Source organism: Centruroides sculpturatus, unplaced genomic scaffold (assembly GCF_000671375.1).
Source record: "Centruroides sculpturatus isolate CEXI.00-Female unplaced genomic scaffold, Cexi_2.0 scaffold917, whole genome shotgun sequence".
NCBI classification, from domain to species: Eukaryota; Metazoa; Arthropoda; class Arachnida; order Scorpiones; family Buthidae; genus Centruroides; species Centruroides sculpturatus.
In genome coordinates this window covers 277,698-291,070 of record NW_019385056.1, presented here as the reverse complement: position 1 = coordinate 291,070, position 13,373 = coordinate 277,698, and the positions used below count along the sequence as shown (strand labels likewise).

Below are 13,373 nucleotides of genomic sequence, written 5' to 3'. Positions count from 1 at the left end.
AGTGATTCACTCAGCAGAAGTTTCAAACTCATTTTAATGTTTGATGTCATGACAGAGTTCTGAGCCAGAACACTATTCTGAAGTGGATCAAAATCCTGAGAACAATGAGTTTAGTATTGCTAAGAAATGTTTATGGAGTTGAACTAACTGTTTGACTCATGAAAAACATTGAACTGGCAACACAAGATATGGAGAATAGCCCTCATCATTTAATAATAAGACATTTTCTTGTTCTGTAGACATCAAAGAGGTCAGTTTTGAAGGGAATTTACATTTAGACCTAAATTATCATTCATACAAGCATGGTTCAGCAAGCAATAGTCAACTTCTCCACAAGGCTACAGGAATGTATTGACAAAGATGGATGACATTATTTTTGAACCTAATGAGTTTCTTCTTTTTTTACATTGTTAAATGGTATAAATTTCTGTTCATATAGGAAAAATAAAATTTTCTTTTCATAAACAAATAACTATGTAAGATTCTTCTGAAAAAATCATATTTTCCTGCTGGACTCTGTATGATAACTTTGAACATAAATAGCAAACTTTTAAAAACTTGCTGTGTTATTTATCTACTAGTTTATGAATTATCATTAAGCTATTTAAATCATAACTTCCAGTGAATTAGAAATTTAATTCTGAGATAGAATTTCTGTTTTTTTTTTTTTTTTCAAATGCTTGAGCATTTATTTTGTGATAGATTTCTATATTTTGTTTGTTTTGACTTTTTAAATGTTTTACATATATTTATTTATATTTTTTAAAATTCTACTTACTATTAATATTAACTTTTTAAAACCTTTTTTTCAAATAGATAAAATTCCTTAATCCAATGATATCTCGGAAACCAAAACTTCAAAGGCAAAGGAAACTTTTTAAACATAAAGGTAATTTACTATTTTAAAATTGATTCTAATGATTTTTCTAAAGTTTTCTTGACTTGTGAATGATGATGATTTTTTGAAAACAATATTATTCACAAATCAGAAAATTAAGAAGCTGCTGATAAAAAACTTATAGAAGAAATATTTATTAACTATTAAAAAAAATTTTAGTTTTCTTATTCTGATAATCATTAATATCTGATGATTAAGCATTGAATTGGCTTTAGAAATAGAAAGTATTGTTATTAACGATAAATAACAGCATAATAATGAATTATTTTAAAATATTACAATTTTTATTTAACTCTCTCTACAAATGCTTTATTTTATATTTTTAATCCATTATTTGTATTTGTTAGCTTATTACTGTTCTTTAGTTTATTAAAAAAGATAAAACTTTGAAATAAAAGAAAGATAAAAACATCATTTATTTGTTTACATTTGTTTTTTGTTTGTTTTTTTCTTTGCTATTTATATAGAATTAAATTTTAAACTATTTTTGCTTCAATAAACAGATAGAACAAAGAATCTAGAATTTGTATTGCTTAGGAACTGAAAAGACAATAAAACCTTACAAATATTTTTTTATTGTTTATATATTTTTTATTGTTTTATAAGAATTTCACGAGAATTTTTTTGTTTTATTGAAATTATTCATAACTAATTGTTCTTATTCTATATGAAAGAATATGAGCTTTGCTGTGTTAAAGACTTTTTTCTCCTAATTTGTTATAATTATAAAATAAGCATTGGACATATAGATCCTAGCATAGATGCTAGGATCTATATGCCCAATACTTATTTTATAACTATATCAATATTCTATATGAAAGAATATGAGCTTTGCTGTGTTAAAGACTTTTTTCTCCTAATTTGTTATAATTATAAAATAAGCATTNATATATAAATTAATAAACTAATCTTGTTTTTAAAAGAATTTATTGTTTATGTATATTTATTATTATTATTATTGTTATTGTTTTAATATGATATATTAAAATAAGTCAGTTGAAATTTCTTAATAAAATTTTAACAGGAAAAAATTTTCTTCGCCCTGGACAAATGAATATAAATGTTGCAACTTGGGGACGACTTATGAAACGTGCAATGCCTCAGGCGTGCTCTGAACAACCAACAACAATTAGTCCTTCAACAGATTGTATTATTTCTCCTAGTAAGAAATTAAATATTTTAGATATTTATGTATTTTTTATATACTCTATGTATATTTAGAATATTTTTATTATTCAGATATTCAAAATAAAAATGATGACAGTGTAGTTACAAAACTAAATTTTGATTCTCCAATAATAACTGAACCAAATGAATTAGATGGAAGTAATTATTTAGAAAAATGCAGTTTAGATAAATCATCTACCAATTACAATACATCATTAGAAATGGATGTAAGAGTAAGTATTTTTGAATCATTTTAAATTTTATAAAGAATAAATGCATGTTTTAAATTATAAAAAAAGTTTGTTCAGTTTTATGAAATGTTAAACATATAAACTGAAATTTGTTTATAAAGTAAAAATATTAGACTGTCATTAAATACTCATCATTATCTTCATTCTTTCATCTATTGAATTTTCTATTAATATCAATGAGTGCTTAAATACTAAACTGTTTTAAACAAAACAATTTTTTAAAAAAGATTTCTTGTTAAATATATTTCTTAATCATTCATATTCAAAGCTTAAATTTATAAAAATCAAGAATATAGTTGTTAAAGTACTGTTTTTATATTCAGAACAGAATTGAAATTTGTAACTCTTTTATATGAAAGTTTATTTGCAGATAATGAATTAATATAACAAAAATATAAAATTTGAAAATAGTACAATAGATAAATTTTCTTTAAAACTTAAACACATTTCAAAATGTCATTTGAAGTTACTTAATATTATTTGAAAATTGTTTAAAATTCAAATCAGTTCTTTCTACTTATATCAGATCTATACATTTCTTTTAGTCTTAGAATGTTTGTTCCTTTTTTGCATAAAATTTATATTTAAAGCACTATTTATTGATAATTATTGCAGTTTGTTTTTTAATTTTCATAATTTCTGAATTTTTATGAAAGATCTTGGGTCTTGCATTTTTTTATTGTTATGGAAATTTAAACAAGTTTTTAGAAAAAAATAGTTGAATTATGATTATTTGTAGCATTAAATTATAAAAAACTTCAAATTTCAGACAGCTTTGGATGAATTTGATTTCTTAAGTAATGATGTTAGCAAAGATTCTTCACTTGATAATCTTGTAATGAGGAAGTCAATTTCACCGGAACCTGTTATCGAACATCCAGATGATGATATTCTTCCTCCTGAGGAGTATCAAAATAGTAATATAGAACCAGAATGGTAATTTACTTATTTATTAATTAATTATTATTATTATATATATGATCACTGTAATTAAACAAGCTAATAATTTTTATTTACAGCATGGTGATTAAATCAGGAATGAGTTTAGAAAATTTTCAGTTTATTAGTGTCTTAGGGAGAGGACATTTTGGCAAAGTAAGAGATAATTAATGGAATTTAAACTGTTCATTAATTATAAAAAATAATGCGATTAAATTTATTAGCAGTAATTTATTTATTTAAGAGATGTTAATATTTCAGGTAATTTTAAGTAGATATAAAAACACTGGTGAGTATTTTGCAATTAAAGCTTTGAAGAAAGGAGATATAATTGCTAGAGATGAAATAGAAGGTCTTATGGCTGAAAGGAGGATATTTGAAGTGGCAAACTCTATTCGTCATCCATTCTTAGTTAATTTATTTGCATGTTTTCAAACAACAGTAAGTTATTTAATAACTTTTTACTATATACATTAGTTATTAAAATCAGTTTTAATATTTTAATTACAAATATATATAATATTATAAATTATACACATACATACAGAATGATAAGGAATATATTTTATGACTGTTTTTCACACTTTAGATTATAGTTGCTAAAAGCTCAAGAAGTTTTTAATGAAACTTTTTTTTTTGAAAGCTTGAAAGTTTTTGAATTATATCATTGTTTATTTTTAAAATTTTTTATGGCATTAGATAAGAAAATTTGCTATATTTTTCAGTGATACTCACAAAATGTGTTTTAAAGGCACAACATACAAAATTTAGATCTCAGTTGATTCACTAAAATCACGTTATTTGAACATGTTTGTTTCTATTTACATTAGCTTCTTCAATCTTCATGAGAGTGAAAAATAAATACATGTAAAAATCAAGTGAAAAATTCAACTACATTATAAAATGTGTTGTTGTTTTCTAAATAGTACAGTGTTTGAATACAATGTAAAGGATAACTAGAGAGATAATTTCTTCCTACATGAACTAATTGCTTCAATATAATGACTATCAAAATAAATTTACACTTATAAAAATATCATTACTTTATAAAATTGCTATTCAAAAAAATCAAAGAAGAAAATTAAAAGTATAAAACAAAATCCCTCTTTGTTGATGTCCTTAGTATTTTTGAGAGCACTACTATATAATCATGGATCTCATTACAATTGTATATATAAATATACTTGCAAATAAGAATAATATAGCATAGCCTCATTTTTTTTGCCATTAAATTATCCTAGGGAAAAAACCAAATTTAGATGAAATACGAATAACTAGATATATACAAAAAATCATAATAAATAATGACTAAATAGTTAACAAATAATTTGAGGATTTTATGATCTGATAAATAAGCTGTCTATAATATTAACATCAATTCTATATTGCATTTTATTTACTTTAAAAAGTTAATGCACATTTGTAGTTTTATTTTGAATCTTATGGAACACACTTAAATGAAAATATATAAGTTTTTAAAATAAAAGTAAGATTTAAACTATTTATGAGAAAAATTAAGAAACTTATGAACTTTATATTTCAGTATTTTTATATTTTTCATTAATAATAATGTAATTTTTGAGATACTGTTAATGCTTTTTTTAATTTAAAATTTAATAATAATTTTAAATTGTTATTGTCATTTCTTAATTTCTAGAGTCATGTGTGTTTTGTAATGGAATATGCATGTGGTGGAGATCTTATGATGCACATACATACAGATATTTTTCCAGAACCAAGAGCAGTGTTTTATGCAGCATGTGTTGTTTTAGGTTTGCAGTATTTACATGAAAATAAAATCATTTATAGGTAAATCTAATTAATTCATAGAATTATTATGTAATAATTCAGTCATTTAAAAATTAAGAAAATACATTCAAAAACAACAACAAATAATATTTTCTGAATTAGTAACAAAATTCAAAATATGATTGTTTATACCAAAGTTTATTTACAAAAAAACTTAAAAGAAAGAAAATATTTTGTTTAAAGATTTTCTTGTAGTAATTTATAGTATGATATAAATTACTTTTTTTATATTTATTAACAATTTCTTTTTTTGCCTTTATTTCCTTCATTATTATCTTTATTTCTGAACTCTGTTTGTTCTTTTATGTATTGATATTTGACTTGTGAACAGTAGAAACTTTAGTTCCATACTTCTCAAAAAATTGTTTATTCTTTAAAATTGAAGTATACATAGAGCAGTTTGTGTCTGTTTCAAAATTGAGATTGTTTTATATATATATATATAATTTATTTATTTAGAGTAGCATTAACAATAATAAATACATTCTATTTGTATTGAAATATTTTGTTTCTATTTATGTTGTTTTTATTTTTCTAAAATATTTTAAAACTGATTAAAAAGAATTTCCATCTTAAAATACAACAAATGATTATAAATAGAAGTAGCATACTTATTCTAATGGAATGGAATGAAGTAATCTTATGAAATAATAATAAATAAATTTGAAATATTAGGGAAATATGTATGAAAATTAAAATTTGCTTTTTTTTTCAGAGATCTTAAGTTGGATAATCTTCTGTTAGATGCTGAAGGATATGTAAAAATTGCAGATTTTGGATTATGTAAAGAAGGTATGGGTTATGGTGATAGAACAGGAACATTTTGTGGTACACCTGAATTCTTAGCACCTGAAGTTCTTACTGAAACATCTTATACACGAGCTGTGGATTGGTGGGGACTAGGAGTTCTTATATTTGAAATGCTAGTTGGAGAAGTAATTATTTTTCATGGAAATTGATCTTAAATTTTTATATTTATGATATTTATAACTTGATATACATGTTTAAATTAATTTCAGTCACCTTTTCCTGGAGATGATGAGGAAGAAGTTTTTGACAGTATTGTCAATGATGAAGTTAGATATCCTCGTTTTCTTTCTTTAGAAGCAATTGCTATTATGCGGAGGGTAAAAAATGTTTTATTACAAAATTTACATTTAGAACTGTGTTTTATTAGCATAATTTCTTTATTGATTAAATATTTATCATTTCAGTTACTTAGGAAAAATCCTGATCGCCGTCTTGGTGCAAGTGAGAGAGATGCAGATGATGTTAAAAAGCAAGCTTTTTTCAGGGTAATTGTTTTCAATGTTATTAAAGATGTATAAGTTTTGCACTTTGTTTTGTTGTTAAGACTTACAGTCTGTTAAGAAATTATAAGATCACCACATTTTTTTTAGTTTCCTCAAAACTAACAATGTTTAATAATCAATTATTCTCAACAAAATAAATACAATAATTATGTTTTGAACAATTAGTTGAACAATCTTAACACATTTTAGTTATTAGTTTTACAAAAGTCAAGTTTTTACTGTTAATAAATTATAAGACCATCATGAAAACAAAAATTGAGAAGTAATTTTTTTTGTTGATTAACAGTTGATTGTTGCTCTTTTCTTCATACCATTCAAATAGTGTGTTTGGCATTGATTCTACCAATTTTTTTCAATAGGTAATTGACAATATTATCCCTTTGGCCTATAATTTTACATTCAAGTTTTTGAACACTTGAAAATCAGCAATTGTTTGCATATACTTTCTGACTTAGAACCCCCAAATGTTTTCAATGGGATTTAAGTCAGGACTCTTGATAGCCAAAGTAAGATATTAATTTTTTTTGCTTTAAGTCAGTCTTGAATTGCCTTTGAGTTATGGCAGGGGTGTTGTCTTGTTGGTAGTACCATTTTCTTCTAAATATAATCTAAATGGGATCAAATGTTTTTCCAATAATGCTTGATAATTTTCAGATTTTAATTTAATGCTAACTTTAACAAGAACAAGTTTAGCATCATAACAGAATGCTCCCCAAACCATGGTAGAGCCTCCATTCATTAGTCTACTAAAAATTCCTAGGTGCCTTGTGCAAATCATAGCTAATATGCATTATTCCTATCTGGTCTGTCAAGATTGAGCAAGTATATTCAATTTCACTTACTTTTTAACTACTAAAGTACAATAAAGTAAAGAAATGGTGTATATTTGTGTATATATGTTACATAGATAGAAAACAGAAATGAAGATGCTCAGATTAATTTATCTGTTTATGACTAATGACTGTCACTCTACATGCAAAAACCTGTTTCATTTGAGGCTAACAAAAACATTCTTCTACAGTTTATAAAATATTGTACACGAACTTTAGTTATGAATTGTCATAATCTTATGAAGCAGTTTATGTCAAAGTTGTAAACTCTTACTCAAAAATAAGAACTTTGTACTGTCCTTAGAATTATATTTTTACAGATTATTTTAACAAATTAATGAGAAATAAGAATAGATTAAATAGATTTTTATTAGTAGGTCTTTAAAAAAAATATAGTAATATTAAGCATACTAAAGTGTAAGTACAGTTTTATATATCAAATTTTTTAATGAATATATTACACTTTATTTCAAGTTGGCAAGAAATGCATATATATTGATTACTTTAAAGAATATAATTTCTTAATATTTTTGTTGAAAGTTAATATAAATGTATTTAAATTTCAGCCATAGACTATCACAGATGTTGTTAGAAAAGTTTCATGGCATAGGCATTTTTTACAATGTAATTTAAATAGTTATATTAATGTTCATTGAAACTTCATTTTCTAATTAAAATCATATATATTAAGTTTTTCTATGAATAATTGAAATTGGCCTAATCAAATAAATGATTTTTTTAACACAATAAACAAAAACTTTAGTGTAATTAAAATTAATATTTAATTGGATTGTATTTAATTTTTCATTCATAAAAGATTTTAACATTTTTGTGTAGGTTAAGTATTAATAGTTAAGTGATATAAATATGAATGCTGCTATTTTTTTAAATAAGGATCAATATTTTTTAGAATTCTGTTTGAATATGTTTTTTATTATGTTTTTATCATTATTTTTTATTTTTATAATTAGAAATTTTTTAGAAATTAGAAAAACTGTTTTATGTACAGTACATTATAAAAATGTACTGTACATAAAATAAAAATATATAATAAAAAAGTTAGCTTTGAAAAACAGGATAATCTAAAACCTTAAATTAATTTTTGTTAGATTTAAGATTTAAATTTGCAGAATTTTAAACATATGGAAAAATTTATTTCTTGAAAATAATAAATATTTTTGTCCCTAACTCTTAAAAATATCTTAATTGAATTTTTTATATATTGATAATCTTAATTGCAAATTTGAAAAAAAATTATCTATGGATCATCTAATATAATATATATTGTTTAATGTCAACAATTTGAAATTTTTTATATTAAATGTTTTAAATGTCAAACATACAATATTTAAAGTAATATTTATGAAGTATGTCAAAATGTTTAGAATTAATTATAATTTTGTGAGTTTGAAAAATGAGATCAAGTTTTTATGCAATTTGCAAAAATTTTATTCTATTCTATAATGATTAATTTCTAAAACTGAATAAAATTTTAAAAATTGCATTATAAATTTATGAACCAAAATTACAAGTAATGTAAATCAATTTTCATTCTTTTGATGTTAAATTCAGTCTTTTAAAATTTAGAATTTTTTATTAATAATTAAAGAGATATAAATAATTTTTGATTTATGTAATTTAGTTACTAAATTTTAACATTGAGATTTATTATGCATGTGTTAGCCATAAGAAAGAGATAGTGACAATAAAAAAAAGGATTTATAAAACACACTAAGTTCTTTTGAAATTGTGTCAGTGTACACAATTTTTATTTGTTGGTTTATGCTAAGTTTATCTTCCTTTCTAAACAAGGATGATAGTAGTTACTCTCTTTGATGGTTGTCAACTAACAGCATGAATATATAAATTGATAATATGCTTTATTTTGAAATTTATTAAAATGTGAATTGATAAAAATGTATTTATTTATTTGTAGAATATCAATTGGGAAGATTTATTAATGAGGCAAATAAAACCACCATTTGTTCCTGTTGTGGTAAGAAATTTTTTTATATGTCTCTTCTAGATCATTTACTTATGTAGGTAGATATGGAAGAATAAAGAGAAAAATAAGAACCATTTTTATATTTTGAATTTGATTCCAGTAAAATACAGCTATTGCATTAATTATGTATTAAATTTTCAAATTACTGAAAGTATATTTATATATTTCAAATGTTCATAATTTATTATTACATTTTGTGGTATAATTTCAATTTTAAATAAGAAATAAAAAATTAATGCAGGTTGTTAATTAGAGCAAAACAATGGAAAGTTTTATTGGCAAGAAAATTTTTTTTTGCTTATATTTAACATTTCTTGTAAATAAACTTTTCCATTTTGTCTTAATTAGTAGCAGACTGTTTGATTTTTTACATTATGGTAATCAGTTTTATTCATTTTGAAGTTATTGAAATGTATTATTTTGAAATTAAAAATATTACTTATAATAAGAAAGAAGAAAAAAAGTCATTGCTAGGATATGTTATCTGTTTATGACAACAAATATATACAGTATATATTAATTTTTTGTCATTGTTGTTTATTTAATGGAATGGAAAACATTTTTTTTTCTAATATTGTTTGTTTAAAAAATTTTTCTATTTCACTGCATTTGAAAAATAAACTATTATTACATACACAGAGAAATTGTAATCTTAATGACTCAAAATTAGTTTGACTTTTTTTATTTTTTTTGTTAAAGAAATTTTATGAAATTAAAAAAAGTCTGTTTTGAAAATCTTGTTCCCATGGAAAAGTCTTCATGATGTTTCTTTTAATGTTTGTTTGTTTTTTTTTGTAATAAATTATGAATTAATTCCTATTTGTCTGTGAGATTTAACATACTTAACAGAGTTTACTCCCTGTACAGATATAATAAATTGATTATTTATAGAATTTTTAAAAGTATATTTTTTGTGATAGTATAAAAATTTATAATATAAATAACATGCTGAACTTTTTTGTAAGTATGTTATTTTAAAATTGTGTAATTCAGAATTACAGTATTTTTTTTTAATTGATGGAATTATTTTTAAGAATATGTGATATTTGCGTGATTATTTCATAATTAATTTTACTTCAAAATGCATAGATATTTTAGAATTATAAATTATGATTTGTTCAAAAAATAAATAATATCAAATGTTATTTATTTTATGAACAAATGTACAGATTATAAACTTGTACAGTAATTAACCAGTAATATTATGACGTGATTGGATGACATACAAAACAATATGAGTAGTAAAATCTAAAATACAAAGGTAATATATAATTAAGAAAAAATTAAACACTAAAATGTAAAAAAAAGAAATTAAAAATACCTTTAAAAATATAAGTGTATATATAATCATTGGGTTCAGTCGAGTGAGAAAACGGAAATGGGAAACTAAGAGAGAAAAAGAAATATGAAATGTATTTAATAGGTATGAAATTGAATTATAAAGATAAAATGAAAGATAAAATTACTTGGTGAAGATGTTTGACTAACCAACGTAACCCAGACTATGCAAAAGATAATTTGGGGTTGTGGGTATAAAAATGAACAGTACTTAACTTCCCTCCATTCATTTTTATACCCACATCCTCATACTATCTTCAACAAGTAATTTTATCTTTCATTTTATCTTTATAATTCAATTTCACACCTATTTAGTACATTTAATATTTCAATAAACTAAATCAACCTCAGCAGAATAATTCAAAATCATTCTATAAGATATTCACAGTTAAGATGTTCCAAAAAAAATTGCAGCCTGAGGATGGCCTATTAGACTAGGTCGGAAACATTTGCTAAATAAAAGCAAATCCGAGGAGCCAAAAAGGTGTTTATAAAATGATTTTCATTTCATATTTCTTTTTCTCTTTTAGTTTCCCATTTCAGTTTTCTCACTCATTGAACCCAATGATTATATATATGCTTATATTTTTAAAGGTATTTTTAATTTTTTTTTTACATGACTTTAACTTTTTCTTAATTATATATTACCTTTGTATTTTAGATTTTACTACTATTATTATTTTGTATGTCATCCAATCATGCCATAATATTACTGGTTAATTACTCTACAAATCTATAATCTGTATGTATATTATTTTTGTCAAATTACTTTGTACTTAATCTTAATTTTGACCTGATCTGACATCAGAATTATTAAAACTGATGAGTCGCTTGAGCCTGAAATATATCTTTGACAAAACCACAAAGCAATAAAGAAACTACTAAACTAGTGACTGACTCCTTATATGATTAGATCCCTTATGAGCATCACATATATATATAAATTGAATGTATATACAAAAACTATTTTAAGATCTTATTACTTATTAATGAAGTTTTTCCTATATTTTAAAATTTAACATATCTGCAGATTTCTTATTTTATATTCATGTATAAAATAAAAAACTACTTAAAGATTTAAAAATGTGAATTTCTTATTATTTTGTTTTCTTTTTTAGCGATCTCTTGAGGATGTGAGTAATTTTGATGAAGAATTTACTTCAGAAAATCCTGCTTTAACACCACCTAAAGATCCAAGAACTTTAACTTCAAATGAACAAGCTATGTTTGCTGACTTCACCTATATGGCTGATTGGTGCTAGTATATAATGAGTTACTGATAAATTCATAAACAATGTGCCTTTGTAGATATTAAAAAGTTCTTAACTCAAAAGAAGATTCTGGTGCTCCGTCCTGTATGAATGTTCTTCCTTTGTTATCAGAAAAATCAACTAATGACCCGATGGACTGAATGCAGCTTCTGGTGAATAGTTTTTTGGCAGCAATAATTACAGATATCTGGTTTGGTTATTCGGGTTATTGAAATGAAATCCGAACAAATGTGAACAAACTTTGTGCAGCAACAATTTGGGGAATGTCTTTGATATAGATAACAAACTATTTAGGTTATTGAGATTCAGATATAGAAACTAGAATTAATTCATTGTAATATGCATAAATGCAATCTTCACACACCTCATTTTTATTCATGTGTATCTTAGTTTTATTTTTGTGAACTCTTGTTGTTTATTACTAATGCCTTTATTATTGTTATTGTTGTTATTTTCTTATCATGATTTCTGAAGCATTATTTTATGATCCAATTGCAACTCAACAGCATTTTTTTGTGATCATTCCTGTTGTAGTGACTTCCACTAGTGTGCCAAAAATCTGAAAGTAGATGGACATTGTTCTTCAGATTGTTTAAGGCTTAAATTTTGTCTTTCAGCAGTTTGGTAATATTTTAGAGAACGTATGCAAATTTACAACGGACATATTATACACAAAATGGCCAACAAATTACAATGAGTCTGTTCTATTTCAGCTGAAAATGTGCCTTGACAGTATACTTTCAAGTTCCACTGAAATTTGTCTGTTCAGATCAACATCGATGATCCATTGTGTGCATCAATCCAGTTATTGAATTCATCAGAATTATAAGCATTTATAGTGTAATCATATGTTAAACTGATTTTAAGAATATCCATTATTGTCCTTAGAAAAGGTATCTACAAATTTTGACCATCTTGTTATGTAGATATTAGTACACATCCATCTGTAAAGATGTTTTATTATCCTTTTATACAGTCCATATGCATGTTTCCAATTCTTACATTTGGATCTGTACTATAATTGCATTTTTTCCTCAGTTAACTATATTAGATAAATTCTAATCAAAACAGTTTTGTACTATTGTGTATATCTGTAAGTATAGAAAAGAAATCTGTTGAACTTTTGCCTGTCAAGTTAAGGTGATGGCATCCTTGGTTAGTTAGGGTTTCAGGACAGTAATTTGTAAGTATTTTTATCGTGCTCATAATAAAAGGAATTTGTTTGTTTTGCTCCTGCCTTACTGTGATAACATCTGATTCATGCAGCTCAGTAATTAATTCTGTTCACATGTAATATTATCTTGCCTCTTGCTGTTTAAGTAATCAGCATTAATTGTATTGCACAGAATAAAATTGACACAAGTAACAGAATTTAATTTTTTGTTTAATCAAAACCTTCATATTTTGTATTCTTTCAGATCTTTCTGGATGCAAATGAATTTTTTTTTACATCGCAAATATGCATCTAAATATATTTATTGTATTTTTTTTTTTTCTGTTTTTAATCTTATGAATTTAGAAATGTTGAATATATATTTTCCAGTTTAACTTA

At 23.7% G+C, this 13,373-nt stretch overlaps 1 protein-coding gene across 1 annotated transcript in view; it reads left to right on the top strand.

Moving 5' to 3' along the window:
• The window catches only part of LOC111634030 (serine/threonine-protein kinase N2-like), a 64,707-nt gene extending 51,660 nt beyond the window's left edge, over nt 1–13,047 (top strand). The window contains exons 10-21 of the mRNA XM_023378707.1: nt 817–889; nt 1,923–2,060; nt 2,138–2,298; nt 3,086–3,252; nt 3,336–3,411; nt 3,517–3,696; nt 4,913–5,064; nt 5,780–5,999; nt 6,084–6,191; nt 6,279–6,359; nt 9,144–9,203; nt 11,669–13,047. Coding sequence (XP_023234475.1) covers nt 817–889; nt 1,923–2,060; nt 2,138–2,298; nt 3,086–3,252; nt 3,336–3,411; nt 3,517–3,696; nt 4,913–5,064; nt 5,780–5,999; nt 6,084–6,191; nt 6,279–6,359; nt 9,144–9,203; nt 11,669–11,812 — 1,560 coding nt within the window. The 3' untranslated portion in view covers nt 11,813–13,047. The remainder of the gene's footprint in view (nt 1–816; nt 890–1,922; nt 2,061–2,137; nt 2,299–3,085; nt 3,253–3,335; nt 3,412–3,516; nt 3,697–4,912; nt 5,065–5,779; nt 6,000–6,083; nt 6,192–6,278; nt 6,360–9,143; nt 9,204–11,668) is intronic.
• Nucleotides 13,048–13,373: the final 326 nt, after the last annotated feature.